The following is a 27,904-nucleotide window of genomic DNA, read 5'->3' as shown; positions in this document are numbered from 1 at the left end:
GTTAGAGGATCAAGTATCTTATAATTTACTTTTCATTTACTTTTTTTCAGTAAGCTCAGGTATCATTGTCCAAAATTGGCCTTTGTCTACAGTTCTGATAGAGCATACCTACCCTGAGGAAGCTCAAATCACAAAAGTTCTTATGGATGTCGTATGTAGTCTAGCTTGTCTTTCTAAAAAACAAAAAACATACAAACAAACAAAAAAAGAACACTTTTGAAGGATGCCAATTAGACAGGTGTTGCAAGTACAAATCTTCTGCCACATCCTTTTTTATGTGCCATTTCATCACATGCAGTTAACTCTAATTGTAATTTTTTTTTGTGGTCAGAGTATATAGAAATATACGAACATACAAGCAAACATAGATAGTTCGTCCTCACTGTTCATCTAGTTCCAGGGGTGGGGGGATTTCATGGTGTTTCCATCTTGGAATCAGACTTTAGCTCTACCCTGCTGGTTATGGCTCACCAAAGGTGGAGAAAGTGGTAATTCAGCAACTATTACCACTGGGACATAGAACATCAGCCAGTAAGAAGGCTTTTTCTTTCCCTTTGCAGTATCCTGCTGTGCTGGGTTTTGCTGAAGGGAAGATGTTGATAAATGTTAGCAAATGCCTGGGAAGTTTAATTTGCCCTCAGTTCTCGTGTGTGCTTCCTTTGGTCCATTAGCCTCCTACCTGGAATATGAAAAGGTTTGTCAGGAGAATTTGAGGCATGCACTGGGGATCTGAAGCCCTGGGCAGAAGGGCCCTGTGCATTTCTGTTCTGTGCAGGAGCACTTAGGGAAAAGCAAAGCAATTTTTCAAACTCTGTGGCTCTATCAGAGCAGCTGAGCCTCAGCATTCCCTAGGGGTCTGCAAAGAGGCAAGGAGGAGATCTGGCTAACAATTAGGACACAAATACTACCAAAGCAAAGCAAGGGCTTTACTGAAAAGAAGATGATGGATGCCACAGTTTCCAGGGCTGCAGTGCTGGGCTGAGTTGGTGGGCAAGTGACAGTGAGCTCCTGCCATGATGGGGCAAAACAGTACTCCATCACTGTCATGTCCTTTGGACACAGTCGCTGTGGAATCACTGAGGAGTCATCTTCTACCCTTCTCAGGACTTGTTTTTCTTCTTTCTGATAAGATAACTGTAAATGGTAATATTTTGGTTTTTTAGAGTACCCAAGGTAATCCTTACGATAATGCATAAATGAGAACTGAAGGCACTGCCCTGTACTGGGCTATAAATTTGCAGAATCACAGAGTCACAGAGTGGCCTGGGTTGGAAGGGGCCTCAAGGATCATGGATCTCCAACCTGCCCACCACAGGCACTTTGCTGAGTTGAACGTCATTAGATTCACCCGGGCCCACTTTTCCAGTCTGTTGAGGTCCCTCTGAATGGCATCCCTTCCTTCCGTTGTGTCAGCTGCACCACTCAGCTTGGTTTCATCAGCAGACTTGCTGAGGGTGCACTCAATTCCATCATCTATGTCACTGATGAAGGTGTTAAAGTCTGTTCCACAGACCCCTGGGGAACACTGCTCATTACCAGCATCCACCTGGACACAGAACCATAAACTGTTTTCTGAACTTTTTTGAGAGATCAGACATGAAGATTTGGCATCAAAGCCAAACTTGTTGGCATTAGGAGCACCTTTGATTTTGGAGTTAAGGAAACAGGGAATTGAGGACTGGACTAGGACAGGATGTCTGCCAATAGAGGCTCTTCTGAGACAGAGAAGCAGTTGGAAAACAATGGAGAAATAAAATTGGAAAGCACAACTCTTTACTCTAGAGGCAGATGGAGAAATGGTTTGGAGGCAATGACAGGTGAGACATGCGGTGGTAAGTTTTGGAGCTGACCCGGAATGAGGAAAAGAGCTAAAAATAGTGATTTAAGATCTCTTGTAGTGGAAGTGAGCCAGTAATGTGCCCAGAGAGCTGTAATGCAGGTTCTTCATGAATGAAATTTTATTCAACATGCAGAAAGAGAAATCTGGGTAAAAGGGAGACTGGGGAATTTCTGAACTTCAGACTAAACTTTCAGCAGGAATCCTATCATCTGCAAGGGCTGAGCCTTGCTGAGCCCATGTTTCTTTTGGCTGATGAAGGCAATCTAACACCAAGTTTCCCACTTGGAGGATCCCTGCAAGGAAATTGTCTCAGAAAAAAAAAAAAAAAAGTTCAGTGATACTGGCTAGCTCATATTGCTTTCATCCAGCCAGGCTGGGCGTTAAGGTTTAAGAAAAAAGGAAAATAAGCAACCCCAAAAGGATCAACTTCATATTAATTGCAGGAGAAAAGAATTGTTAAGCTGAGAGGGTCCTTGCACTTCATTCTCATTTTACATCCTCTGCTCCCTCTTCCCAGCACTCATCTACCGCAATCTCGTGCTGTCCCAGGTCAATTTTTCATGGTTTTGTTTTTCATTTAGGCAAACAACACAGCTTAGACTTGCCTCAGCTTGACAAAAATTGACGTGTAATTTTTTGTTATATTGTTATCGGAGTCCTGCACACTTCAGCTGGCAAACAGATTGTGAAATATTCTTGGACAATATTTGCTCAGAGAGCAACAGAGGAAAGAAATCTAATACATGCTTTTAGATTCAGCTCCTTCCTTATGTGTTTTATTTGCTTTCATTCACACACGCTTAAGATTTCCTTTATATCAGAGCATCTTCAACCAAAGTTGCTTGGTCAGATTTGTTGTTCACCGAATACTCATTAATGTCTGAAAGCTGGCTAATTTTTCTCCTTATATCCACCCCTTTCCCTCTGTGGTGGTGACCAGCAGGGAATACCATCTCCTTGCAGGGACAAACATTGCTGTCTCCATCAAGAGCAGCAGAGCTGCAGGGCTGAAAGCCATGTGTGACAAATTAACATTGGATCAGCATTCCCTGAGAAGTACAGGTAGCTTGTGGCATGCTTAGCAAGCTGCTCTTAGATGTGCTCTTGAATCTCTTCAGTACAGGATATACACTGCTATTACAGAAGACAAAATATCAGCTGGGAAGCGTAATTTCTCATTGCTGCCCCTGGAGCTGGAAGTGATGCATGTTGCTGGAATAAAGTTGCATCTCCCTTAGTGACAGCCTGCTGTTCACTGGAGCCTGTTTGACCAAGCATCTTAGAGTCTATGAGATTTCTGCGCCCTCTGCTCTTGACAGGAGCTGGAGACAGCACTGGTTTAACTGAATCAGCGTTGCTGTTTTATCTCAAATATGAAGTTTAATAAGGGAAAATAACAGCTTAATTTGGAAAGGCATCTTGTAGGCCAGAGAGTCTGACCTTGAACAAATGACTGCTGCCAAGAGAGTTAGAGAGTTGTATGCTGGACTCAGAAATGTGGACATGCTGAGCTTGGTGCAAATGGGAAGAGTGGTCCCTCCAGTCTAATATTTTGAATGAGCTATGGACTTTTTACAGGGAAATTGCTTGGGCAATAACTTGAATCGATAAGGGGGGTTCCTATATTGCATTCGCTAGTAATTTGCTCATGCTATAACAAGGGGGACAAAAGCATCCCTTGTCCTCCTTGCTTTTGTATAATCCTTGGCACGTCTCAGCACCTCCCAGGAGCAAGTTGTGGATAATTGTGAATGATGATCTCTGCAGGAGAAGGAAGTGAAGCCATTGGATTGTCTGTTCTGGGACAAGTTTTGCCCTGCTTCTCCGCACCATGAGTCTGTTCTCATCATCCACACTGCAATTCTGGATTTTGTAATCACCCTTGATTTACTAAACCAGTGCCAACTAAAGCAACCTGATAAAATAGTTGGGACACTTGCCATTTCTTTTGTGCCTCAGAGATTTGCTGTAGATGACATGGTGCTTTTTAGGTGATGGAGTCATAAGTTGCTTGCTGTTGTGTTGTGTGGCACTGCTTTCCAGCCTAGGCTCAGGTATGGAGATTTTAATATACAGTGAAAGTCATGGTATTGAAGGAACCATATGTTGTAGGCTCCCGTTACCATCAGTGCAGTGAGGCACCTCCAAAGAGCGCCTCATGTATGCCTGATTGCCATGAATTCAGTTATTTCATTCATTTCCAAAGAAGTTCTGTTTTATGCTCTGTTTTTAGCATTCCTAGCCTGACAGTTTTCCTCTTTGTTATGAATTATTCTGTCTGCTTCAGCTGCCTGCTTTTTCTCATTTACATTTAAGATAATGGAAGAAGAGTTGCTTTTGATGACATAAGTGAGCTAGATTTTGGGTTAGCATTGTTATAAAATGAGAGTTCTGCCTGGATAATGTGAAATATTAGGGATTTTGAGGTTTTAGTACCTGTAAAGCACTACAGTGACTAGAAAAGCTAATATACTTCCCTGCAAATTGACAGGACTTCTCAATGCATGCATGGAATGCAAAAGGCTCAGGGCTAATAGCATTACAGGTACCAACACGTGCACTAAATGGTTTGATTTAAAATATTTACTAACCAAAAACATTTCAATATATATGACACTGAAGAGGGGGTGAAAATAATAATCATGCTGTAGATTGGTGCATTTACCAATTTTATATTACCTGTGAGAGCTATAAATGAGGCTGAGGCTTTGTTGCTAGAAGCATGCAGCAGCTCTCTAGCCCTGTACTGTACCATTAGTTTTATCCTATGCTTATAGTAATATCTGAACAAAGCATCTCTGCTGTATTTCAGAATCTGATACAAATTGCTGGACTAGTTTGATTTTTTTTTTTTTTTTTTTTTTTTTTCCTGGTGTTCTGTAATGCTTTTGAGTCTTCTGGTCAGATAAAAATGAAGGCACATTGAGCTAGGTGCTCGATGTATTTTTAAGATGCACTGGACCAGATCAGACTTCTTTTTCTTTCTCTTCTCTCCTCTTTTTTTGCATGTTGAATATATATGCCTCGATTTCTTCCCTTTGATTCTTTTGCACAAACTATCACATTTCTGCTCTGTAGTGATGCCACGTACTTAATTCTACTAGCATATATATTACACAATGGCAAGGAGTTTACACATTTTAAAAGTCTCTAAAGGATATCACTTTTTTTTTTCTTCATTTGTGTCATCTTTTCTGCTTTTCTTTACCAGTTCCAATTTCTCTTTCTACTGTGGCTTGGAGGGATCCACAGTGTCTTTCCTTTTCGGTAGTCCAAGTGGATCAGGTACATTTTAGGCTTCCAGGCCAGAAGGACATTATGGAAAATCCCTATTCTGGCACAACAGCATCAGAATGTTCCTCTGTGGTGTTTTTGATGCTCCAGTTTTGATCAATAATTCCTCTGACCACCTAAACTTTAGCAATTGCCTGTGTGCAAAACCAGAGGCCAAATCCGAGGAGACAGTCATGTGGCTTCATCCTAAAATAAACTGCATTTCAGCACCACCATTCACTTGTAGATTTTTTATGTCTGTCTTTTCTTTGGGACTGGTTCAAGGTGCCAGAAGGTCAATGGGTGTATTTCTCCTCTTTGCAAGAATGTTAAACTTACATTTCAATGTGCTGGTCTGAACTAGCTATCAACAGGAATGCTTTGAGAGCTGACAGATGCAAAGCTCGGAATCCACATTGAAGGCTTTTCCACTTAGTTCTAATGCGTTGTCATCTTGTTATGAATTAGAGTTTCAGATTGAACCTTGGCCAGATCTGACTGTTTGAGTGCTGGTAGCCCTTAGCAATGCCAAGTCAAACAAGTTGGGCTAAACCTCTATCTCTGGTTCTGGTTGCTGTTCCTTGCTCCTCTCAGCCTTGCGCTGTGTCTTGCCAATAGAGACAACAGGCCCAGGCAGTGACTCCAGTGCTGGAACCTTCAGGCTGGAAACTTTGCATCTCCCTAAGATAATGGGGCACATGAATGCACATTCGGCATTGCTGCTCGTACCCCCAGGTCCTCTCTTCCCCCAGGATGCAGGTGAGCAGTGCTTGTGTAGCAGGCTTACTAGGGCATCAGTATGGATTTCACAGTGTACCAAGTTGCCTGTGTCCACAAGCATCAAATTCTTGATTGAAACCATTACCCACTTTGCTTCAACTTAAAATTACTTGTAGGTTATACAGTTTGTTTGTTATAAATCTGCTTTGCTAAGGCAAATGTGTTTTTCACAATATTAATGTCTCTCTTGTTGTTAAAGCCTTCTGCAGAACATCAGATAGCTATAAAGCAAATTTAGACACTAGTTCCCTAGTTAAGCATTGTTTAGGCAGATCCCTGAGCCAACATGAATACAGCTATTAGAATTGAGCTTTACAAAATATTGACATTTCTACACAAGTACTAAAGAGTTTTGGAAGGAAGCTAAACAGTGTTTTATGTTTTGTCAGGGAAACTGCTTTATTTCTTAATGTAGCTGAATATTGATATTCTCACAATGGAGTTTTGTCAGCTTCTTAGAATTTGCTTTCATGACAGACTTTTTCTGTTTAGCACAGGCTTGTTCCCTCTCTTCCTTCCATCCATTGTGCCACAGGCAACCACTGGCAAGTTGGGTGAGAGCATTAGCTGAATGCGAATGACAGAATGCAAGATGCCACCTCGCTGAGAGAATGAGTCTGTAGCAGCTCTCTCTTCAGGAGCACTCATTTATGGGAGAGATCTTAACACAGTATCCACACCAAGATGTAAGAGAGCATCTTTGCAGGACAAGACAAGGCAGCCTTTCTCAGCATTTCCCTATTTCTGCTGGTTTGAATGATCAGCTCTTCTCATAGTTCAGGCTGTTTTTCTTGCAGGGGTGCATTGAATAAATAAATAATATAGAAGCCAGTGCAGTCAAAGACTCTGCAGAGCAAATGCACTGCAGAGGGGGGGAAAAAAAAATCACTTGGCAGCTTTGGAGAAGGATTTGGTTTTCTGAATGAGGTTTGAAATAACCAATGGGGTTGTATAGCAAGAGAATAAAATAGGCAGTTGTGGTGGAAGACAAAAGGTGATCTTTTGCTGTCAGGCTTATTGTCCTTGCTGCTCCAAAGGATGCTTAAAGTACAGTATGGGTTTAACATCTGTATAACTAGTAGGTCTAGCTTCTAGATATCCAGTTCATGTCTGGAAATGCAGCATGACATACATGTTAAAGAAGTCAATCCTGAAAGGGGCTGGGAAAGGTTGGGTATAAGAATCCCCCAATTCCACCTTTTATATTTTGGGGCTCCTTTCATTTCTTTTTTTCAATTCAGTTGTCCAGTGCGCCTGTGGACTGTGTTTGCATTTAAAATGCTGGGCTTTGGGGCTGACTTGTAAGCCTAACACTGATATGCAGAACTGAGAGAGGCCTCAAATCCTGAGCCTTGCTGCGGCTAGGATTGAAGGACAATGTAATGGTGTAAGACGAGATGCAGAGCAAATGCACAAAGCAGCCTTTGTCACCGTAATCTGCCAGATCAAATGGGAGGCAGCAGAGTCAGAAGCTGCTCACTCATGTCTGCACCCATGTGTGCTGCGGGGCTGGGGACTCACCATCTTGAAGTTATGGCAATGTTGTCTGCTCAGGTTTGGTTGTACTCTACTTTCTTCTTCAAGATAAGAGCACTGCACAATCAGGTTTTAAATATTCATATGCAGATCACAGCAGTGTACCTTGGAAGCTCCGAATCATTGAGAATTGAAAACTCTAATCTGAACTTTTGAAAGCTGTCCAATTTCTTTTTTATTTACGGCCTTTGAACTATCTCACAAATTGGAAAGTAACTATCCAGCCATTTCGCAGGCAGATTGATATGTTTAAAAGAGTCCAAGGCATTTATCTGAATGCATTTGGCCATCTCTCTGACTAACATCTAGATTGGAGTTATTACACACACAGATGAACAGAAACTACTTGAAGATGATAGCTTTCTCGTATTAAAGTTATGTTTGTAGCTTGCACTACAGAAACATCTCAACTAGCTTTATAAGCTGAGTGCCTTTGGCACCTGGAAGCACTCATCATGTTGATTGGGTAGGTCAGAAAATGCTGGGACGTAAACAGTCACTTTGTGACTTCTGCTCTTTTTTCCATTCAGCAGAAGTACAGAGGTGGAGAACTGCTGGAGAAGGACCAGCTCCATCTGGCACTGCCTCTGCAGAGTACATGAAAGTTGTTCGATTCAAGATGCAGGAGTGTAGGTGAAGGGCAGGAAATACACATTAGATGAAGCTACATCTGTTGCTAAATGGATGGGAAAAACTGCTTTTCCCCTCTTAATCGCTACATACATGTTTCTTTTGCATAGAAACTAAAGGTTTCAGCTTGCATGGATAAAATGTACACATAGTTTAATTAAAAGGAAAAAAAAGAAACCCAGAAAGCTTAGTCTCCAGTAAATCTTTAGCGTCTGTAAGCATAGTGCTCATGTGTCTACTCTAGCATGGTCTGAATGAAAATCTGACAGCACCTGTTATTGAAATCAAAAGTGATTTCTCTAACAATGAGATAGTGAGGAATTCCTACTGGATTTCTCTTTAATAGAGTTTGAAGGATTCAGGTTGGAAGACAGTGCATAAGATCTGCACCACTGGCTCTGATGGTTGTGAATCATGCCAGGGGACAGAGATTGTTTAGGAGGTTAGAAGTTCACTCCATATGTTCAGTAATAATATGCAGCTGGTATGCCCTTAAAGTGGATTGAATGTTTTTTTTCCCCCCTTGTGTGAAATAATATGTGGATTAAAAAAGTATTCGTCAGATTTTATACGTTAAAGTCTATAAATTCAAAGTAAATGCAGCTACATCTGACAGTGTTTTTGAAAACTAGAGCGATTTAAAGCTAGATTGCCTAAAAATAGCTCTTGAACTGAACTCTCAAACCTATTAGATTAGTCCATTTATAATAAATCCTGATGTACTGTCTATTAGATCAGCTCTTCTGTAATCTTTTCCTGTTTACCAGGCATCCTATGGGCATAGTTTATCTGCATTTCTAACAGCATTACAGCATTATGTTAAAAAGAAATTGCTGATTTGTTGTCTTGCATATGATTGTCCAGTTATATTTCTTCCTGAATGTTCAGGATGAGTTGCAAAGACTGGAAGCAGCAATATGGTGATAATACCTTCATTGGATGGGCACTGAAGGATTTAAGAGGTACACAGTGGTGGATTTGATGGAGACTGTGGATAGAAAAACAGAGCAAAGGCTACCAGTACTGGTTTTGGCCACTGCAGTTTGGTATTAAGAAGACCATGGTAAAGACAATAGCTGATGCCCATATGCTGTAGAATTTCATTTCTGATTGCTAGGTATGCTGGTGTGCTTTAGCCCTATACTAATAATAGGTTAAATGTTGTGTAATGTCTCTGATGCAACACGTTTCAAGCAGGGTCCCGTAATTTCTTGAGTAAGAGAGAGAAAATTTAAAAAAAGAAATGATGACTAAGTTGGGGCCTGACACCAAGAGCTGCTGGGAGCCAGAAAGATGTTAAGCGCTTGCGCACAAAAAAAACCCTACAAGAGCATTAAAGTTGGTGCATTATACCCACCAAAATAAGTATAAAGAAAAAAATAAATTGGATTTTGGGTTCTTAGTTTTATCAGGCAGTGTGGAAGTTTGCAATAATAGCTAGAATATTTTTCACAAAGCTTGACTATTCCGTATCAATTCAGCATGCATAACGAACAATTGATCATCATCAGAAATGTATGGTCATAACCAGAATTCTATATTTTAAATGGGCTTTAGTAGACATAATTTCTGCCTGTTGGAAATTGGATCCATGTGGTGGTTGCTTTGAATGAATTAATTGTGCTGCTCAGATTTGTAGTGCAGTGTGAAAGGATGAATTTGGGCACATTGATCAGATTTGAGCCTGTTGAGATGATTTTGCTCTCACTCTTCATCTTTTGGGTTAATTTTAAATGCTTTAACTAAGATTCGGGGGGGGGAAAAAAGTGTTTTGTGAACCCAGCTTGAAGTGCAGTGAAACAGCTGAGTTTGCACCAGATCTTGGACCACAGCTGAAAGTTTTTCCCTAGTACTGGGAACGTAGTCAACATCTGCCCTATATGCACTGCAGCATCCATCCAGGCTCTGTAGAATAGTTATGTGTGGGTAGAGTAGCATTGGGCACGATTCACAATCTCATGCTAGAAGAGAAGAAAAACAAAAAAAATCCTGAAAGGGTGTTTCCACTCGGCAGCCGTCCATGAGAGAATGGACCTTTTGTCTCTCAGTGTTCTCCTCCGCTGTCTCAGACAGTGGGGAAGCTGCCTATCTGTAAGTATGCATTAATACTTCATATGACCCTTCTGGAGCCCAGGTCTGCACACAGTCACATTGTTCAAGACAGTGTGCAGCACTGAACACTTTGGGGCTATCACATACCTATTCTTTGTTCCTACAGAAGGTTTTTCTGAGCATTTTGTCAGTCTCCTTCAACAAAGCTCCCAATGACCAAAAGAACCCCAAACCAAACCCCTTCAAAAACAGCGTGTGAACTGTTATGTTCACATAGGATTCTGGCTCAGCTTCTACAAATAACTGCATATGTGAGTACAGGCGAGAGCTGTTGAGATGTTTGATGTGAAGCCTTCTTGGCCTTCTCCTGCAATAAAAATAAACCATGGTTTCTCTCAAACACATGAAAGGAGCTGCATGTAATTTAGGGCTTAATCTCTCCTTGTTGATTCTCTGTGCTGCAACTCCTGGGTGGCACTGGAGTATGGCCTTTGGTCTTCCAGTGGACTTTCAGTATGAGATGGTTTTACAGGGGAGCGTTTTCTACTTGATGTAACGTTTTGGAGTGCCAGTGTTCTGAGCTGAGTTACTGGATGCCTGCTCCTGGAGCTCTTATGGATGGCAGTGTGTGTGCAAGATTCAACGTTGGTGCTTCTTGACTTCAGTCATCCTTTGCTCTGACTTCAAAGAGAGTTCGGAGAAAAGCTTTCCCCCTCCCCCCCCCCCAAACAAAAATAGGCGAAAGAAAACAGGAATATGTATTTTTTTCAAATAATATTTTTTTTTCAGAAGATATTCTCAAGTGCATTTGAAAATGCCAGTGGAAAAATAATTCCCAGAAGATGCATTTATGAGATAGGGAGGAAGAGTTTAGGATTTTTTGCTGCTTCTTTCAAAAGTTGCCTGCTCTTTCTCATTGCTATCTGAATACAACTTCCACTATTGTTCAATAGAAGAAAAAATGAAGAAAAAAAAAATTTTAAAAAAAATGGAATGCTGTACTCCTGCAGAAGCTGAACCCCTTGGATTAGTTGTACCTTGAGTTCTGCTCCAAGGGCAGGATTGCTTTGAGAAAGCTACTTATCTATCTATCTGCATGCATGGGATAGAAAAATCATTGTGTCTTTTTAAAAGCATGCTCATTATTTAGTGAGGTGGGTTATAGGCTGGATTATTGGGTGCAGAAAGAAAAAAAAAAACATCAGGCAAAAAGGAGATAGGAAGTGATCTCAAATTCTCTTGCCTGAAATGGTCTGCTTTGCACAAGCTTTTGTGATAGGAAAACACTTTTAAATCATCTGAAAAAAGCAGTCTCCTGTATCTGGGAGCACCAAAAAGATGTGGAGAAAGCAGAAGGGAAAAGGTCATCTGTGCTGGATTGTCCCAGTGGCTGATAGAGAGTAGTGGTCAATTCTACATTGTCATTTTAGACCAAAAAAGAGGAAGAGAAGGAAATAGGGAAGGGAAAGAAAGAACCCCTCGCTTACACGTTTTGATTTTTTTTAATCTGTTAATAAATTCCTCCCATGATTTTCCATTGGTCATGCATAATTTCCCCTCCAGGGGAATGGGCCGCTGTGTAAGGGTTGGGAAATAAAAGAAAGAAGGGAAAAATTGACCGTTTCTTTTTTCTTGCTAGTAAATGCTCTGGGAACAGAGAGAGGTTCCTCTGGGAGTTGCAATTACTCCCCGTGGACGCTGGAAATGCAGCTCTGGTCTGACTGATGGCAAAACTTAGTTTTCTGCCAGTAATGCCTTCTCTATAAATAGTGCAGCAGAGAAAAAAAAAGATGAAGTATTGCTTTGGGTTTCTTCTAGGAAAGAGATGTTTCCATGGCTGCAGCTTGGTACCTTAGGAATACTGGAAATATTCATCCCAGCGCCGTGCTGTGGCCATGTTCCACGGAACTGAAGTTGGTAAAATCTTGTGAATATTTGGGATTGGAAGTTAAGGAGTAAAAACTGATTTCTTACCTAAAACTTATTTTTGAAGTCTTCATACGGCACGACATGGTTAAAGAAAGCTTTAAGTAAAGTAAAATATTCAAGATTATATGCTCCAGGTTGTAATAGTTTTGTTGATTTTTAAAGGTCACTGCCTGTCTGTGAACAAGAATTGTATTATGAAATATTATCTGAAGAATCCTTCTATTAATGTGTTCTAAACCAAAGCTGCTTTTCTCTGAGTTAAAGGTTTGCAGTATATTGGCAGCCTTAGATAATTTGGAGTTTTGATCTCTGTTCTGTGCTGTAGAACTTAGGTAATTGTGCACAGGTTGCAGTCTATTTGCAGTTTTGCTTGGATCTGAGAATCATTTATATGTAAATGATGCTGATCTCTTGTTCTGCCCCTTCTAACCAATTAACTTGGTTTTAAAGCACACAGTTCTGTGAGCAAAATGAGCAACTGGCAGGGCTTCTGCAGCTTGGTGGTGATGGTGGTCATATTCACTGGGGCTCATTTCCAAATTGAGCAACGGAATGATCAGAACTTTGAGCTGAACTCAGTGCCGTCCTTGTCTCTCACTGTATTTAGGCCATGTCAGGTCAGCTCTTTTATGCCTTCCTATAATTTATGCTACATAAATGGCAGAGCTGTGATTTTTAAGACCAGCGAAAAAGCCCAGTATTACGAGAAAAAAGACAGAAGAACAAGCCCTCCAAGAAATTTTGGCAGCGATGCTAAGGGGTTTTGAAGGACAAAATATTTTACTTATTTATTTATTGAAAGGAAAACACTAGTAAGTCCTTCACGTGTAACTGATACAAGAAGCTTGGCAGAGCTGTTCCAAAGCCATCCTGCTGCAACATGCTCCGTGATAGTCAGTGGAAATTCAAAAATGCAGTACCCCTGCAAGCGGGTTGAGGGGAGCTCCTGGGTGCTCACTCATCGTGCTCGTAGAATCATTAAGGGTGGAAAGACCTCTAAGATCATCTAGTCCAACCATCAATCCATCGCCACAATACCACTAAACTGTGTCCCTCAATGCTACATCTCCACATTTCTTGAATACCATCAGGGATGGTGAGTGCACCACCTTCCTGGGCAGTTTGTTCCAGTGAATCACCACTCTTTCTGACAAGAAATGTTTTTTAATATCCAACCTGAGCCTCCCCTCACACAGATTAAGGCCATTACCTCTTGCCCTGTGCTGCCTCTTTGTGGTCTGAACTGAACTCCGTACAGTTCATTTTTAGGACTTCTGTTGTTTCTTAAGTTCAACTAATCTTTCTTTTGCGTTGCCCACTCAAGATCCATAGGCTTCCATATGCCTATATGCTTCCATATCGAGTTTCCATCGGCTTTCAAATGGCTGTAGAAATTATTTCAAGGCTAATTTACAGCATCTGCTGTTTCTATTTGATACTTCTGCACCTGTAGCACATGATGTAGCTCGTTTTGCAAATGGAGAATACCTTGTTATTACGTGACTAAGTAGCTGAATTGCTGCACGTTGTGATTTATCAAACTAATCATTGTTATGAAGAAATAAAGTGTATACTCCTGGCAAGGCCTGCTGTAATAAAACCAGATAAGTTTTTGCTGAAGTTCTCTACAATTTTTGATCCTCCCTGTAATGTCAGATGGAAATTGTGTGCTGCTTGGTGATCCTGCACAGCTTTGAGCAGAAACTAGAAGAAATCTGTCAATGTCTGCAGGGTTTTACTTTGTGTTTTTTGGAATTCATTCAAACCCAGTAGAAAGGAGGTGGTAGGAGAAAGCTGAAAATTTTGATGAACGAGCTTTGTGACTGCTGAAATGTCAACATTTCCCAAAATCTTGAGCAAGCCATGTGCACGTATATGCACGCATGTGCACAAACCACAGCCTCCTGTGCTGACAGGCACAAGTCTACTGCCAGGGCCCGTAACCCAAGTCAGGCCAATCCCACATAACCACAGCTAACCTGAAAGTGAAGAACAAGGAATTGGTGTGCAGGCATCTGATGTGCTGCTATGGCAGCACAAAAAGAGCAGCACTAAAGCCCATGGCGTGGGAGTCCAGGAATTGGATCGGGCTCCTTAACGTGTGTCCTCATCTTCAGCTGACTTAGTGCCTACAGCGCTACCAGTTGCCTTTTTGGAGGCTGGGTAAGAAGATAATCTCATTTTCCAAAACAATCACAGAGCTGGAATTTTTAAATTGAATGCTTTCTTGAGCAACAATACTGGTCCATCAGAAAATTATGCTTTTATTATGCTTCTGACTTAGAGTCTGTGTAGAGAATTTCTTGGAGTTGGACTGAAACTATAACCAGAGCAAGCGTGTGCTTCAGCTGCCACATTATTGATTCTCTTGGGGCAGAAGAATTGGTCTTTGCACAGGCAAATTACTTAAATCACACAGAAAAAGAAATACTTTCACATGGAAAAATTCCTGTTCTACACTAGAGGCAAGCATCTCTGTGCTTTAAATAGGTTGACTTGAACGAACATTTACCTGAACTCCAGTGACAGCAATATCATTATACATTAATAACTAATATGGCATTAATAGTGAGCATGGTCTGCTTCATCAGAGCTAAAAGAAAAGGTCTCTGCTCTCGGGAGCTCGCACACTGAGCCTGCTCACACAGCTGAGGAGCTGGGGGGTTGGTGCTCAGGGCAACAGGGTGATTTAATTTTAATTTCTGGCTAGGCTGGCATTCACACATGGCTGTCTTTAATATAAAAACTCAGATTCCTTTTGCTGGATGTGAAACGACTTGTGTCACTGAGAGACTTTTGGCTGCAGGGAGAGATGGGATATTAAGGAGGTGTTGTGGCATGGAAATTTGAGGGAGACTGGTATCAGACAAGGAGGATTGCTATCCATAGGTTCTCCTTTGGCTTGCTGTGCCTATACTGCTGGGGAGATTGGTGGGACAGTTGTGAAAGACTAGTATTTGGTGGGAGTAGAAGTGTTATGTTAAGAGAAGCGGGAGGACACTTATCTCTGGGAGATGGGAGAAGCAGCATCCTATATGAGCTGGGTATGGGGGGACATGGTAGGACAATTGGAGAGAGCCTGACTTGGTTTTCCCACCTGAAGTTTCAGGGCAAGAGATGAAGAAGTCCATGCAAATCTGCAACCAGTGGCAAGACCTTGGTCTAATTAGGAGACAAAATCTTCAGCGTTTACCACACTTAGCACAGCTGTGGCAGGGTGCAGGACAAGTTTCAAAAGACATTTCAAAAGCAAGTTTTCCACCTCTTGCTGCCGGATGCCCAGCCTGTTTAAATGAAATAGCCTCTGAGGATTACACCCCTGAGGATGTGGCTGGGTTACGGTGTGCCTTTGTGCTGCCACACAGCCTGCTGCTTGAGGGGCTGAGCACGGTGTCAGGACTGGGCAGCAAAGCATGAGGGAGAAAATGAGCAACTTACTCCAGAGAGTGTCCTGTGTTCATCCTTCCTTCTGCTGCCATTCTTCGTATTTTAGGAGATGGGTTTGTGGTGCAGAGCTTTTTTATTGTATTTTCCTGATCAAACCAGCTGGGCTTTCAACAACAAAAATAGAAAATTAAAAGCACTTCTGTGCTAAATGCTCCCTAAAAGACAGAAAATAAGATTTTTACATTAAAATGCCAGAAAGAAAAATGGAAAGAGCATGAAATTCTGCTTTATTTTTATCAGATGCTAGTGCTTTTGAAAAATCATTTTTGCACTGGGAGTCAGTACTCCCCTATATACTTCCCTAGCTGTGTTCCTCTTAAAGGCAGCAAGCACTGCTCTAATTGTAGCTCCTGCTATAGCCAGCAGGCCACTCTGGATGGGTCGAAGCTTGGGTGCACACTGTCTCCCTTTTCTCCTCCCTGTCTTTAATTTGCTCTGGTTCTGTTTCAGGGGTATCAACATCAGGGGCACTGGGCCCGGTGAGCACCACTGCCAGCACCACACCACGAATGGCCACCAGCAGCACTGGCCGCCCCACCACCACCTCAGCTTTGGGTAGGAGGAACAGGAGCACCAGCATGCCCTCACCCATGGCTGATGTTCCTGATGAGATGACCACGCACCTCCCACCCGCCTCCTCCCAGCTGCCCCCAGCTGGTGCCGAGAGCTGCGACCCTATGGAAGCCCGTGATATTATGTGGTCTCGGACCCGGCAGGGACAAATGGCAAAGCAACCATGTCCCATGGGCTCGATAGGTGAGTGAAGGGTTAAGGGGACACAGCGAGCCATCTGCATTTGTCTGTAGGATACTGCAAGTGTGAGGTCAACTTGGCTGTGGGCTCCCGTGGCATACATTCAACAATGAAGTACGTTGCTGCCCTTTGTCAGCTCTTTGTTACTTTGGTGGATTATGGCCTGACCAAAGCCTCCATTTGCTAAGCACATTGCACAGGATCCTTGTCATTCCAGGCTCTTACTGAAGGAGAGATGAAGCTAACAAGTTGAGCATGATGCACTCTAGGAAATCTTGTGTCCATAAGCTGTATGTACTGTACCTTTTTTCCCTGCTCTGCCTGTATTTGTATCCTCTGAACTCGCTGACTGAAATGTTGATGTCTGACACTTCATTTGTTTGGAGAAGAAGAAAAACAACAAAACATGTATTTTACCAAAACTCTGTACCTCACTGTTTGCATTCCAAAGGTTATGGTTACCCTTTCTGAGCTATTCCCTGACTGGACTCCTCAACCAACGTGAATGTTTTTTCCAAACAGCCAGTATCTGGTGCCATCAGCAAGGAAAGCAGAGTGGCAACAAAGCCAAATCTTTCAAAATGCTTTACAGCTTGTTGCATTTTGCTTCTTTTCTTCTACTCTCCTGTCAGTTGTTTTCTCCCAAAAGTTTGCTGTTGGAAATTTTCTGTCCACATCAGAACACAGTTGACTGAACAATGGGCTTTGGCATATGGTTTTAGTTTACCCTATTTTAACAAATGCTGTTTTCAAAAAGAACTTATTTTTCAAGCTAGTCTTGGTGTCATGCCCTGAAAACTTGCTTGCCAGAAAGAAATCGGAAGATGGAGGAAATTGCCTGAAAGTAAGGGCTGGAGGGATCTGGCTTGCAGAGGAGACTATTAATTCTCCACTCCACTGCCCTGGAGAGCCATTCACACCTGTGTATTCAAATTCTGACTCTCTCTTGAATTCAGTGAGATCAGGGTGATAAAATGTACCTCAAATATAAGAGGCATAGAAAGACGTCAGTGATGAGAGTAGGTAAAGAATGTTTTTACTCAGCCCTGCTTGGTAAAAAGGTATCGTGTGGTTCCCAGAGAGAGGAAGAGGTAGTCTGAACTGAAACTGCAAGAAGGGAAAATGATAGAAAGGGAAAATGAAGGTTGGATGCAGAGAGCTGTTTTCTGAGCAGAAGAGCAAAGGACTGCACGAAAATAGCTAAGAAAATAAAAAAGAACAGACCCAGCTTGTTGACGGTTTGGAGTAGGCAATAAGCCTTTCTGATCTCTGTTTTCAGTGATTCATGTCATTTGTTAAAAGCTGTTGTATGTTAGCAGTGGGCCTCTTCCCACTCCCTTTGAAGGCATCAGCAAACCCTCACTGGTTTTAATCGGCACTGCCATCAGACCTAGTATGTAATTCACTCCCCTGTTGAAAAGTTTGGCTCTGCAGGGCAGAGCGCTTTACAGGATGCAGAGTCTTTCATCTGTGTACTGGCTTTCTGCTTTCTTGTTTTTTAGAAGTCTTTAACTGCACCATTTTGAATGTGTTTCTCTTTGTCCCGAAACTCTTTACTGTCTTTTGCAGCTGGGATCTGGGAGGCTCATGCCAGACAAAACTCTCCTCTAATGTCTGTCTTGATGGTCAGGGATGGATGATAAAACTCAGCATTAATCTTAGCATTTATAGCACTTAAAGTTTTTTATTTTTTCCACCCAAATGGTTTAATGAAGATCCAGAGCAGTAGAATATTCATAAAACATCAGGGGACAAGGAAGTAGAAGCTTGTGATCTGATCCTGAGACATTAGTGGTGGGGCAGGGCAGGCAAAATGGCTAGGCCAGCACTGGGGGTGCTGGCTCAGTGATTGAGATCCAGCTTCACTTTCTTACTGCCTGGGAACTTATCCTGCCTGACCTGAAGCAAAGCCCTCTGTCCATAGTCTTTATCTGATGAAGTCAAGTATGTGATCAGTAACACTGAACACAGTGGCTTTCCTTTTCCAGGTGTTGCAACTTTCCGGTGTCTTGCACCAGATGGAATCTGGGAGCCCCAGGGACCAGATCTCAGCAACTGCTCTTCTCCCTGGATCAACCACATCACTCAGAAGGTAAAACCTTCCCCAACCAAGTCTGTGTGCAGTTCTTGTTTGTGGCGAGAAGAGGGAGGAGGAGGTGGTGGGTGGGCATATGAAAATGCCAACTTATTGCAAAAGGAAACTTTCCTCTGCAGGCATCCCCAAGGATTTTCTCCTTCCATGCAGTGCAGGTTAAATCCTGTAGCTGAGAAATCTGTACTGAAGAAAGGCAAGCTCAGTATGAAATGTTTGCATTGTGCTACTGACTTTTTGTTCTTTTTTCCCAATTGTAAAAGGACTAGTAGAATAGAAAATAACACTGTAGTAATGTGTTACTTTTTACTCCTAAGTCCCTTGATGAATGTTTTGTAGCACTTCATCATTTATCACTGTTAAAAGCGCATTAACATGTGACAATGGAAGTTCAAGACAAGCAGAGCTTATTTGGTAGCAATATGTTGAACATTTTTGTTATTAATGCACAGTGGTGCTTTCAGCTGATTTCATTAGAAACAGAGACCAGATGTGTGTTTACGCCACAGAGTCTGTGGGCTGAATCCTTATTATAGCAATTTGTGTGGATTTATTTGCTCCTTTAGCAGGAGCAAGAAAGTCCCAGTGTTGCAGGCTGGCTGCGCTGCAGCACAGTAGCAGCACTGCACTCCAGGAGCACTTGTGCTCACTGGTGAACAGGTGACCTTACAGATGAGCCCGTTTGTCTTTCTCCTCCCCATCTTCTATCTTAGCTGAGGCTCAACAACCTGTGAATAACTAGCGTTGACACCCCCAGTCAATCCCATCCCACTTTGTCTGTATTTATACCTGTGCCTCCCCAAAACGAGGGAAAGACATAAATTAAGGCAAAGCTACAGTGACACAGAACAGCTGTTAGGAAGCCCCTGGTACTTCCTGGTGCTTTTGTCCCGCACAGGAGAGTGGGCAGCTCTCCTGCCACATGCTCAGGCTAGCTGATTAATAAAGACTGCCTTTGCTGCCATTAGCAGCTGTGCAGTTCTTGTTTTATGACCCACGTACTTATCCTGGAGGGGTTAATATTGCTTACTCCAGTCATAATTCACCCTGGCGGCTGGGAGACCTCTTGCTGCTCAGTGAAGATGGCTAGGCCATTAGCCATTAGCAGAGGGAAATAATAGCCTGCACTGATGAAATTTCCATCAAGGTTAGGCTTACTTTATTTGAAACCACAGCTATCATTTGCGTAACAAATGAGCCCCATTTAATTTGTTATGCGCTTTCAAAGCAGGCTAAAATTGAAGAGCCAGGTTTTCAGAGATGCCCAGCCCAGCAGGCCACAACTTGGGACTGGCTTTTTTGTTGTTGTTGTTTTTTTTGCGGGGGAGTGGGGTGGAGGAGGAGGAAAGTGGTTTTTTTTCCGGAGGAATTTAGCTATGTTCAACTTTGGAAACCTTTCACAAGTTGGTGGGAAGACAAGGGGTGTCTGACAGACTGCTCTGCATCTAACCTTTTTGTGCCTGAGTGGCTGGGATCTTGAGACCATGTGGCCTAACCACTATGGAAAGCTGGATTTCAAATTACTTGTGAAATAGCCAATGGCCACGCATATCCCTGCGTGAGTGAGGAGCTTTAAATCACAGTTGTGCTTAGAGTCAGGTTTCACACTTCCCCACTATGGGCAGGATACCACTGCCCTGAACGTGCTCCTTTGGTTCTCTAAAGCTGATAAAGGAGCCTTCTTCCTCCAGGGCAAAGCCAGCTCCCCTTCTGGATCCTGTGAGGCCAGCTGGAGGAAGCAGTAAGCCAGCCATGCAATGGAGGTAGGGTATGTCTGTCACCTGCAGCTGAGCTCTCCTTTGTCCCCAGCTCTCAGATCCTCCCTGGTCACCCATCCCACTGCCTCTGCAATCGTAGCACTGCATACAAAATGAGTAGAAACACTTAGGCAGTCAAGATTTATACGTACCCACTGTGTCTTCATTCTTGTCTGCTGTATGCCTCAGAAATTCTTACTGCAACCTGCTGAGTCCAAACTGCTCAGGAAGAAGGATGATGGGATTCACTTTCAGCCAAACCGGAATGAATGGCAGGGGAATGCCATACTTGCTTTCATGTATCTATAGTGAAGTAAGGATTGTTACTTGCTTCTTTTCTTTTTCCTGCTGTGCTCAGACTGTACATTGGGTTTTTGCCTGCTTGCATCATAGTATTAGGTTTTACAACTCTCTGTTAGCTTCCATTAGAGTTATTGTGCTTGATGGAAGATCAGAACAAATGTCCGCTTCAGCAATTCATTGCCCCCTTGACATTTACTTTAACTTTATTGTTGGTGCCTACCATGCCCTCATAACATAGCAGGAGAATAAACTTGCCAGCGCTATTGAATTATGCACTGCTGTGTGGGTTATTTCTAGACTGAAGCAGTAAAAGGAAGCAAAAAGGTCAGCTTTGGATACATTGCATCGTTCTAATCATGAGGTCATACGTTCAGCCTTAGCCTGTTTGTTTTACTTCTTGCTTTCATCAGTACTGGCCTTTGCGCAGTATGTGATATGCCTGAAAATGTCTTTTCCTTGCTGCAGCTTTCAGTTGAGGGTGATTCGTGTGGGAGAGAGGCCCCACTAGGCTCAATTTTGAGGCTCTGAAGGAGAGAATAACCTCTCCAGTAGAATAAAAAGTGTTACATCCTCCAGGAGTATCCAGGTGAAGGCAAAGTCCTAACAATACCGCAGTGCAATTCTACATCCAGATTGCTTCTGCCAGTTTGTGTTCAGTGCATTATAGTGTACTTGAAGCAGCAGATGCTGCAGCTGGCAGATTAGTAATGGGATGTTAAATGCAGATTCCTGAAAGTTGTTTGAATATAGTTTCAGATACAGTTTTTCACTGTTCTCTAGATCTGTTGTGCTCTGGAGAGAACAGCCATACACCTCTTTGTTGGACAGCCAGCATTTGTAATGTGTCAGTTATATCCTTAGGTATCATCCAAGAAAAGGAAAAAAGCAAAGTTGAGTGGAACGGCATTTTCTTTTTCAGAAGAAGGGTGGTAGTTGTGCTCTGACTGTATTGCATGAATGAGCATGTGCATGTTGAAATCTCTGCTAGGGAAACAAAATGGCTATGAAGTCTTTGCAGTATTGAAAGCTGTCCTATAGCCCCATGCTAGCAGCTGGTGGTGCCCGATGAAACCTGTCAGATGTTTGTCCCTTCAGAAAATGACATCAGCTCTGTGGTCGTTGGAGCTGTGAGCCACTGGTTTAAAAATCCTCATTCAGACTTTCATACCATCCCTTTATATCACTGTTAGCCCCAGGCTGCAGGAAAATATTTTTGGCACTGAAGTTTCGTCACACTTGCTGTCTTCCCCAGCATCTTTTTCGGTTTTTCGGTTTTTCTCTGAATTTTTCTTTCATAAATTGTTCTTTGCCGTTTCCCCCATTTTTATTCTATTGACCTCTTCTACAGTTGATTGCCTCTGAGAAAGGTAGGAATGAAGCAGCAAACATGCTACGGGAGAGTTGTTAGTCTTTCCAAACAAAACTCTATAATTCATAGAATCATTTCAGTTGCAAGGGACTCTTAAAAGGCCATCTGCGAAACAGGGACACCTACAGCTACATCAGGGTGCTCAGAGCCCCATCCAGCCTGACTTTGAGTGTCTCCACCACATCTCTGGGCAACCTATTCCACTGCTTTACGGCTACTATTACAAATTGTCTTCTTTGAGTATAGGAAGCAGGCAAGAATTTATGCCCTATCTAACAACTATTACTTCACAGTCATTTCAGTTGTAAGAATAAGAGAGATAGTAATGCAAACTAGGAAAATGTTAGCAAGTGTTGCACAGTGCAGTTTCAGGTGTGTCGATGCTCATTTATAACTCTGGGTGGAAACCTGCCAGCATTCTCAAATGAAGGAGGGGGTGCAATTTACAACAGAGACAGAGGAATCTGTTTTGTGTATTTGGATTTTGACAGGAAAAGCATTCTTTCCTTCAAATTAGCATTCCAAGATGAGATTTAAGCAGTTTGCAAAAAAGCTAAACATCACCCAGAACAACCAGAAATTAGATTTGATTTGAACAGAGTGCTTTCTTTTATCCCACAATCCACTTTTTGCTGCTTGTTTTTATTTTTTTTTCAAATTTTAATTTTTTAACAGTCTATGCAGGGAAAAAAAAAAAAAAAAGATTCAAGTCAGAAAGAGATGCAGTATTTTTACTTCATTTATTTTTCTTCAGTCTTGTAGCAGAAAACTCAGTTACTTGTGCATTTTTCTTTACTTCATGCCTGCCTCACAGTGGCAACTTCACCCTCTAAGAACCTTGTAGGACTGTTGCCACTTCCTGTGGATGGTGGTGACTGTGTCAAAACTGCATGGAGAACACTGCACAGAGAGCTTCCACATGAAGCTCCCAAAAGAATGAGGGAAGCTGGCATTACCATGTCATATGGCCATCATATTGTGTACTCTTTGCAATATACTCGCAGGCAAGATGGAAAAAGTGTCTCAGCTCTGTTGTGGGGGCTTGTAGCTGCTGCTTCTGAGTGACACTGAAGAAAGAAGTCTGGAAATAAGTGGTGGTGCCAGGATATAGGTCATTAGTTCCTCAACCAGACACACTCTCCAAAGATGCGTCAGGAAATTTGAGTGCTTGAAATGAGTTTGTGACCCAAGACTTGGTAAATGTTGAGTATTAATGTGCCTTTTCTCAGGCCTTTCTTCAATTTTGGGGTTTTTATTTGGTCAAACAAGAATTCTTCAACGTTGTTTTTAGAACTGGTGATCAGTGTAAGATAAAAGGAAAGGAGTCTATTAATGATCAGCCCACGTTGTTTTTGCAGACAGGTAGGAGCAGTGATAACTTGCTGTTCAGTAGAAGAGCCTTGTTCCAAGAAAAAGAACACTCTTGGGCTTGCCTTTGTAGCAGCTGAGCAATTATTTTTGAATAGGCCAGTCTGCAAAGATGCATCCAAGAGAAAAGGTAAACATCAAATGTGAGTAGCAGGTTTTTTTGAGTAAAAGCACTTGCACTTCTGCAATTTTCTGTAAGGTTTACAAAAACATTGTTTGTCATGATACACGTTAAGCTTCAGGGACAAATTGCAGGAAAATCTTGAATTTGATTTCTTTACATAAAGGAATTTGATGGAGCTATTCTTTAATGTGCTGGGTACCAACAGAGGAGGTAAAAAATTAGCCTCTATGCTGACACGTGGCTTTCTTCAGCTGCTTAGGAAAACAGGCAGCTATAAGGATACGATCTGGTTTCTATGGCATTTGCTTTGTGTGTAATAAGGAAGAAATAATTCAGTTTTTGAATATATGTTATCATTGCTCTATTGGGAAGAACACCACATTATCTCCTCTATTTGTCTTATCTATGTCATCATATGGTTTAATTCTCCAAAGATGAGCGTATGAACATCTTCAGTTAGATCTCATTAAATCAGATGGGCTGTTGCTGTCAAATTGATGGAAGTAAGTTATTCATTTATAACTGAGCTAATTGATTTACTGAGAGGTAGAAGCTCTGCCTGCAGTATTTCCCTAGAATCCTGTTTTTATAATAAGCACCAGAAATTGAGAGAGGAAGATAGATATCTGATTTCTGACTGTTAGAAGATGAAACAATTGGAAATTTCATGTGAAGAACACTGTACAGTTGGTCATTGAGCCTGACAAAGAAGTGGGAGCTTCATTTAAATGTCATCCTGTGTAACTTCTCTTTATGCCTGACATATTCCCCATGGATATGCATTCCAGATCAGAGTAGTATATAATGAAGAGGATCAGAAAGTTGCAATAGTACTTCCGTGGTGAATTGCTTATAGAAAGGCCATAGGACCAGTTGCCCTACCCCGAGTCCTTGTGGCACAAGAAGGGAAAGGTGCAGAAGGATAGGAGAGCAATACAGAGCCAGTAAAAAAGTGATAAGCCTTGAATTAAAAAAAAAAAGAAAAAAAAGAAAAAAAAGAACTTCCCAAATAATTATGCAGTGAATTCCACTACAGGTGATTCATTAATTTTATGACTCAATTAGGCAATAAAAATCTTTTAGTAGGAAATACAGCCAAACAGCATACTTGGTTTTCCCTTCCGACAGGCCTTTGTTTGAAGCCTTAAGCCTTTTGTTCCTGAGTTAGTATGCTTTTAAGCTAAGAATCACTAGGCTTATTACAGAAGTAGCAGCCATTGTGGTGAGGAGTACATCTCCTGTGTGCAAGTGGTAAGTGTTAAGCTAGTGCCTAATTAATAAATCCATGTAATGGGAATTGACAGTATTTTTTCTCCTGTTCATCTGGGCTGTGTCATCTATTTTTGTTCCTTTTGCAACGAACTTTTTTTGTGTGGGAGTTGTAACAGAAATCACCTATTCCCTATCAAATAATCTTCTGGAATCATAATCAGCTCTTTCTTGACAGGAGAGTCTATATACACGTTTCCTTCCTGAGAGCATTGCTTTGCACAGAACTGACTCAGTTACACCTGTGAGGCTGAGAAGACTAGATTAATGTCAGACTAAGTGCTAAGGGTCAACCTTTTATCCTGCTTTCTCCATTGCAGATGAAGTCAGGAGAGATGGCTGCCAATATTGCCCGAGAGCTTGCAGAGCACACCAGAAACCACTTGTATGCTGGTGACATCACGTATTCTGTGTCTGCCATGGTTCAGCTGGTGAACCTGCTTGATGTGCAGCTCCGAAACCTGACGCCAGGTGGGAAGGACAGTGCTGCACGCAGCTTGAATAAGGTAAGAACAGAGGTCCTGGGGAAGGGACGAGAGGCTGGAGAAAGGTTTGACTGATCCTGGAGAGCTGTTAGAAATCTCTTTCTGAACGGGTGCCATTTGAAGGCAGTGATTTCTTTCTTAGTAGACAAAAGTACCTGGCAGTTTTTGTTTACAGTGTATTTTATTCTGTTGAAAAATGAAACAGTTGTAAATGCCGAGTGTTCTGTTGGTGCTGGGAAATGTATACCCTTAGATGTGTAGATGGATAAATTCCAGGTACTTTGTCATGGTCTCAACGCTCATAGCTCAGTATGAGAATAAGTCAAGTGATACCATGGCAATTATTGTGGATTTGTGCCAGTGTGACTGAAACCAGAATTTTGTGTAGCGTTTCCAATACTGAATCTGTCTGAGTAATATAAAACAGAAAATCTGAATTTTTAAAACTCAAAAATGCAGAGTCTGATTTTTGATTTTTCATTGTGTAACATCAAAAAATGCTGAATGTGAAGTTCAAATGGGCACTACTATGCATAAACATAAATAAAAGCAAGCAAAAATTTCTTTACATTTGAGATACATTTATCAAAGAAACATAGGATGTCAGCATATTTACATCTGAGGTGCTGAAGACAACTTGATATTAGAGGGCCTTTGAAATGATTGCCTATCATGTAGCCCAGAAATACTTTTCTACATGATGACTCTGTGGTTTCTTTGCCCTCTGCCAGAGTTAAATGTACTTGCTACATATTAAAGGTGCTACAAGTTGCCAGTTGTGGGAGAAAATACAGGCTGTGGAGTCTGCAGGAATATATTTAAATGTAGGGTTTCCTTGGTCCAGGGCCCTCTTCGTCGCAGAATCTCATGTAAACACATGGGATAAGACTTACTTGAAATTCAGGCAGTGCACTGTGCAGGCCTGTCATCAGAACAGCGACCAACTGAACCTTGTGGCTACCAGCATACGGCTTTATTGGCCACCTACTTAAAAAAAGATCCCAAATTTTGCTGTTAGCAATGTAGCTGGCTCTGACAGTCCTGGCATCCATGTAAGTGTAAAGAGAATTTGATTGTGAGGTTATACAGGGAAAAAACAATCCCAGCTAAGCTTGGGATTGCTAAGCTTGCTGAAATTTCTTCCATGTCTTCAAAAGAGACATATTTTTCGGAGAAGTAACATTGTCTTTTTGTTGTAAGATATTACTGTTGACATATTCTCTTTTAAGTGTGAAGGGCTTCAGGATTGTTTAAGATTACAGCTGCGTGGGAACTGAAGTCGTCCTGCATATCATGTGCTTTGCATGTGCTGTGAATTGGGTTATCCTGATGCTTGTAATTAATGCTGCTTCCAGCTATTTTATAACCGTGTCAGAAATAATTGTATTAACTGTTACATCAGCATAACATTTCTGTTATAATCAAACCATGGTTTTGTTTGAAATTATTGTGATATCTGACAATATCAGGTAAAACCAGCAATTAATGTCACATACTAACAGGTTTCATGATTGTAGTCTGCTTGCTCTTCTGAATATGCCCTAGCCACACCCAACATTTTGTCACTTCAGCTTTGCAAGCACATATTTTTCATCTTTTAAATCCCACCTCCTGCTGTTCACTCCGATGATACAAAATGGGGCTGTGTCTTGGTGACGGGTGGGAGTAACCAAGGGGACTGACAGGTTCGGTGAGGCAGAGCCACTCAGCTCTGCTGTCACTCCTGTGGTTCCCTTTGCAGGTTTTTCATCCACCATCAGCTTTGCACAAGCAGCTTATACAAATCAATTGCACTCCACATTAAAATTCTGGACCGTGTGGAGTCCTGCAAAACAGCGACGCGAATCAGTGATCCAAATGACAGGTTCGGTAATTTACTTGCTCTCATTCCCCACTTAATTCTTTAGAAGAGCAACTGTTCTGTTTTCATTTAAGAATGCATGAATTTGGCTTGGAAGTAGTATTGGGCAAACAAAAGGCAGCAGAGTTACTGCTCCTTTTTCCCCTTCGCTGATCAAGAGTATTTCCAAAAAAAAAAAAATAGGAAAAAAGACATTTGCAAGGAATTTTAGTTAGTGTTGTTTGGTCAGAAAGGAGAAATAAAGTGAGCACTAGCCATTAAATATTCTTTCAATCATTAAAGGAAATGTGCTGGGGATTTGCCTTCATGCTCCATATGAAAGTAGTCACCTGTGCTCTTTTGCTTTTGTCTTTTTTTTTTTTTTTTTTTTTTTTGTACAAGCTGATGTACAATGAATTGAAATAAACTGGCATAATCAGAGTTTTTAAAAGCCATCATCTTTCAGGAGTCACTTTCTTGTCACTAAAAGCTTCATGCTTTCCACTGGATCAGGCTTAATTAAGGTAATAATTGTTGTATAGCAGACTGGTGAGACCCCCAAGTGGATAGCTCTGTAATTTCCAGCGTGGCTTTCTTTGATCTCCGTTTGTCTGTAAAGTCTTCATAGGGCCACGTTTACCCAGGGGAAGATTTCTACTGTTACAAATTGATGAATTAGAAATTGAAATTAGGCATTGCACAATACCTCGGTGTATTTTGTTTGTTTCAGAGCCTCAGAACTCTCAGGGACAAATCTGGCTCTCAGCTGTTCTAATGGGATGGCACTGCCATGAGTTGAGAGCACAAGTCACCCCTTAATCTCCTTGGAGATTCGCCATCTCCATTTTCAACCCAGGCAGATCTGCAAAACACAACCCAGCAAAAACAGTGGCTTTGAGCAGCCAGACTTTAGTTGCACTGTTGCAGAGCAGTGTCATGTTTGCTCATTGTTGCAGACAGCCTGCTAAGTTCCATCAAGATAAATAAGTGCCTGTTTGAATTTCACAACACACTGAAGTGCAGTTATCTGGTAGGAGGCATGCAAGTACATATGAAA

General features: G+C 41.8%; 1 protein-coding gene across 1 annotated transcript in view; it reads left to right on the top strand.

Moving 5' to 3' along the window:
• The window catches only part of ADGRL3 (adhesion G protein-coupled receptor L3), a 304,411-nt gene that overhangs the window by 192,092 nt on the left and 84,415 nt on the right, over window positions 1-27,904 (top strand). Inside the window, exons 7-9 of the mRNA XM_042811914.1 lie at window positions 15,938-16,243; window positions 18,229-18,332; window positions 24,843-25,028. Of these exons, the coding sequence (XP_042667848.1) occupies window positions 15,938-16,243; window positions 18,229-18,332; window positions 24,843-25,028 (596 nt within the window). The remainder of the gene's footprint in view (window positions 1-15,937; window positions 16,244-18,228; window positions 18,333-24,842; window positions 25,029-27,904) is intronic.

Source organism: Centrocercus urophasianus, unplaced genomic scaffold (genome assembly GCF_019232065.1).
Source record: "Centrocercus urophasianus isolate 14NV4802_14NV808 unplaced genomic scaffold, USGS_Curo_1.0 seq_13, whole genome shotgun sequence".
In the NCBI taxonomy this organism is placed as follows: domain Eukaryota; kingdom Metazoa; phylum Chordata; class Aves; order Galliformes; family Phasianidae; genus Centrocercus; species Centrocercus urophasianus.
The sequence above is the reverse complement of the archived record's forward strand: the minus strand, read 5'-3'. Positions and strand labels throughout refer to the sequence as shown.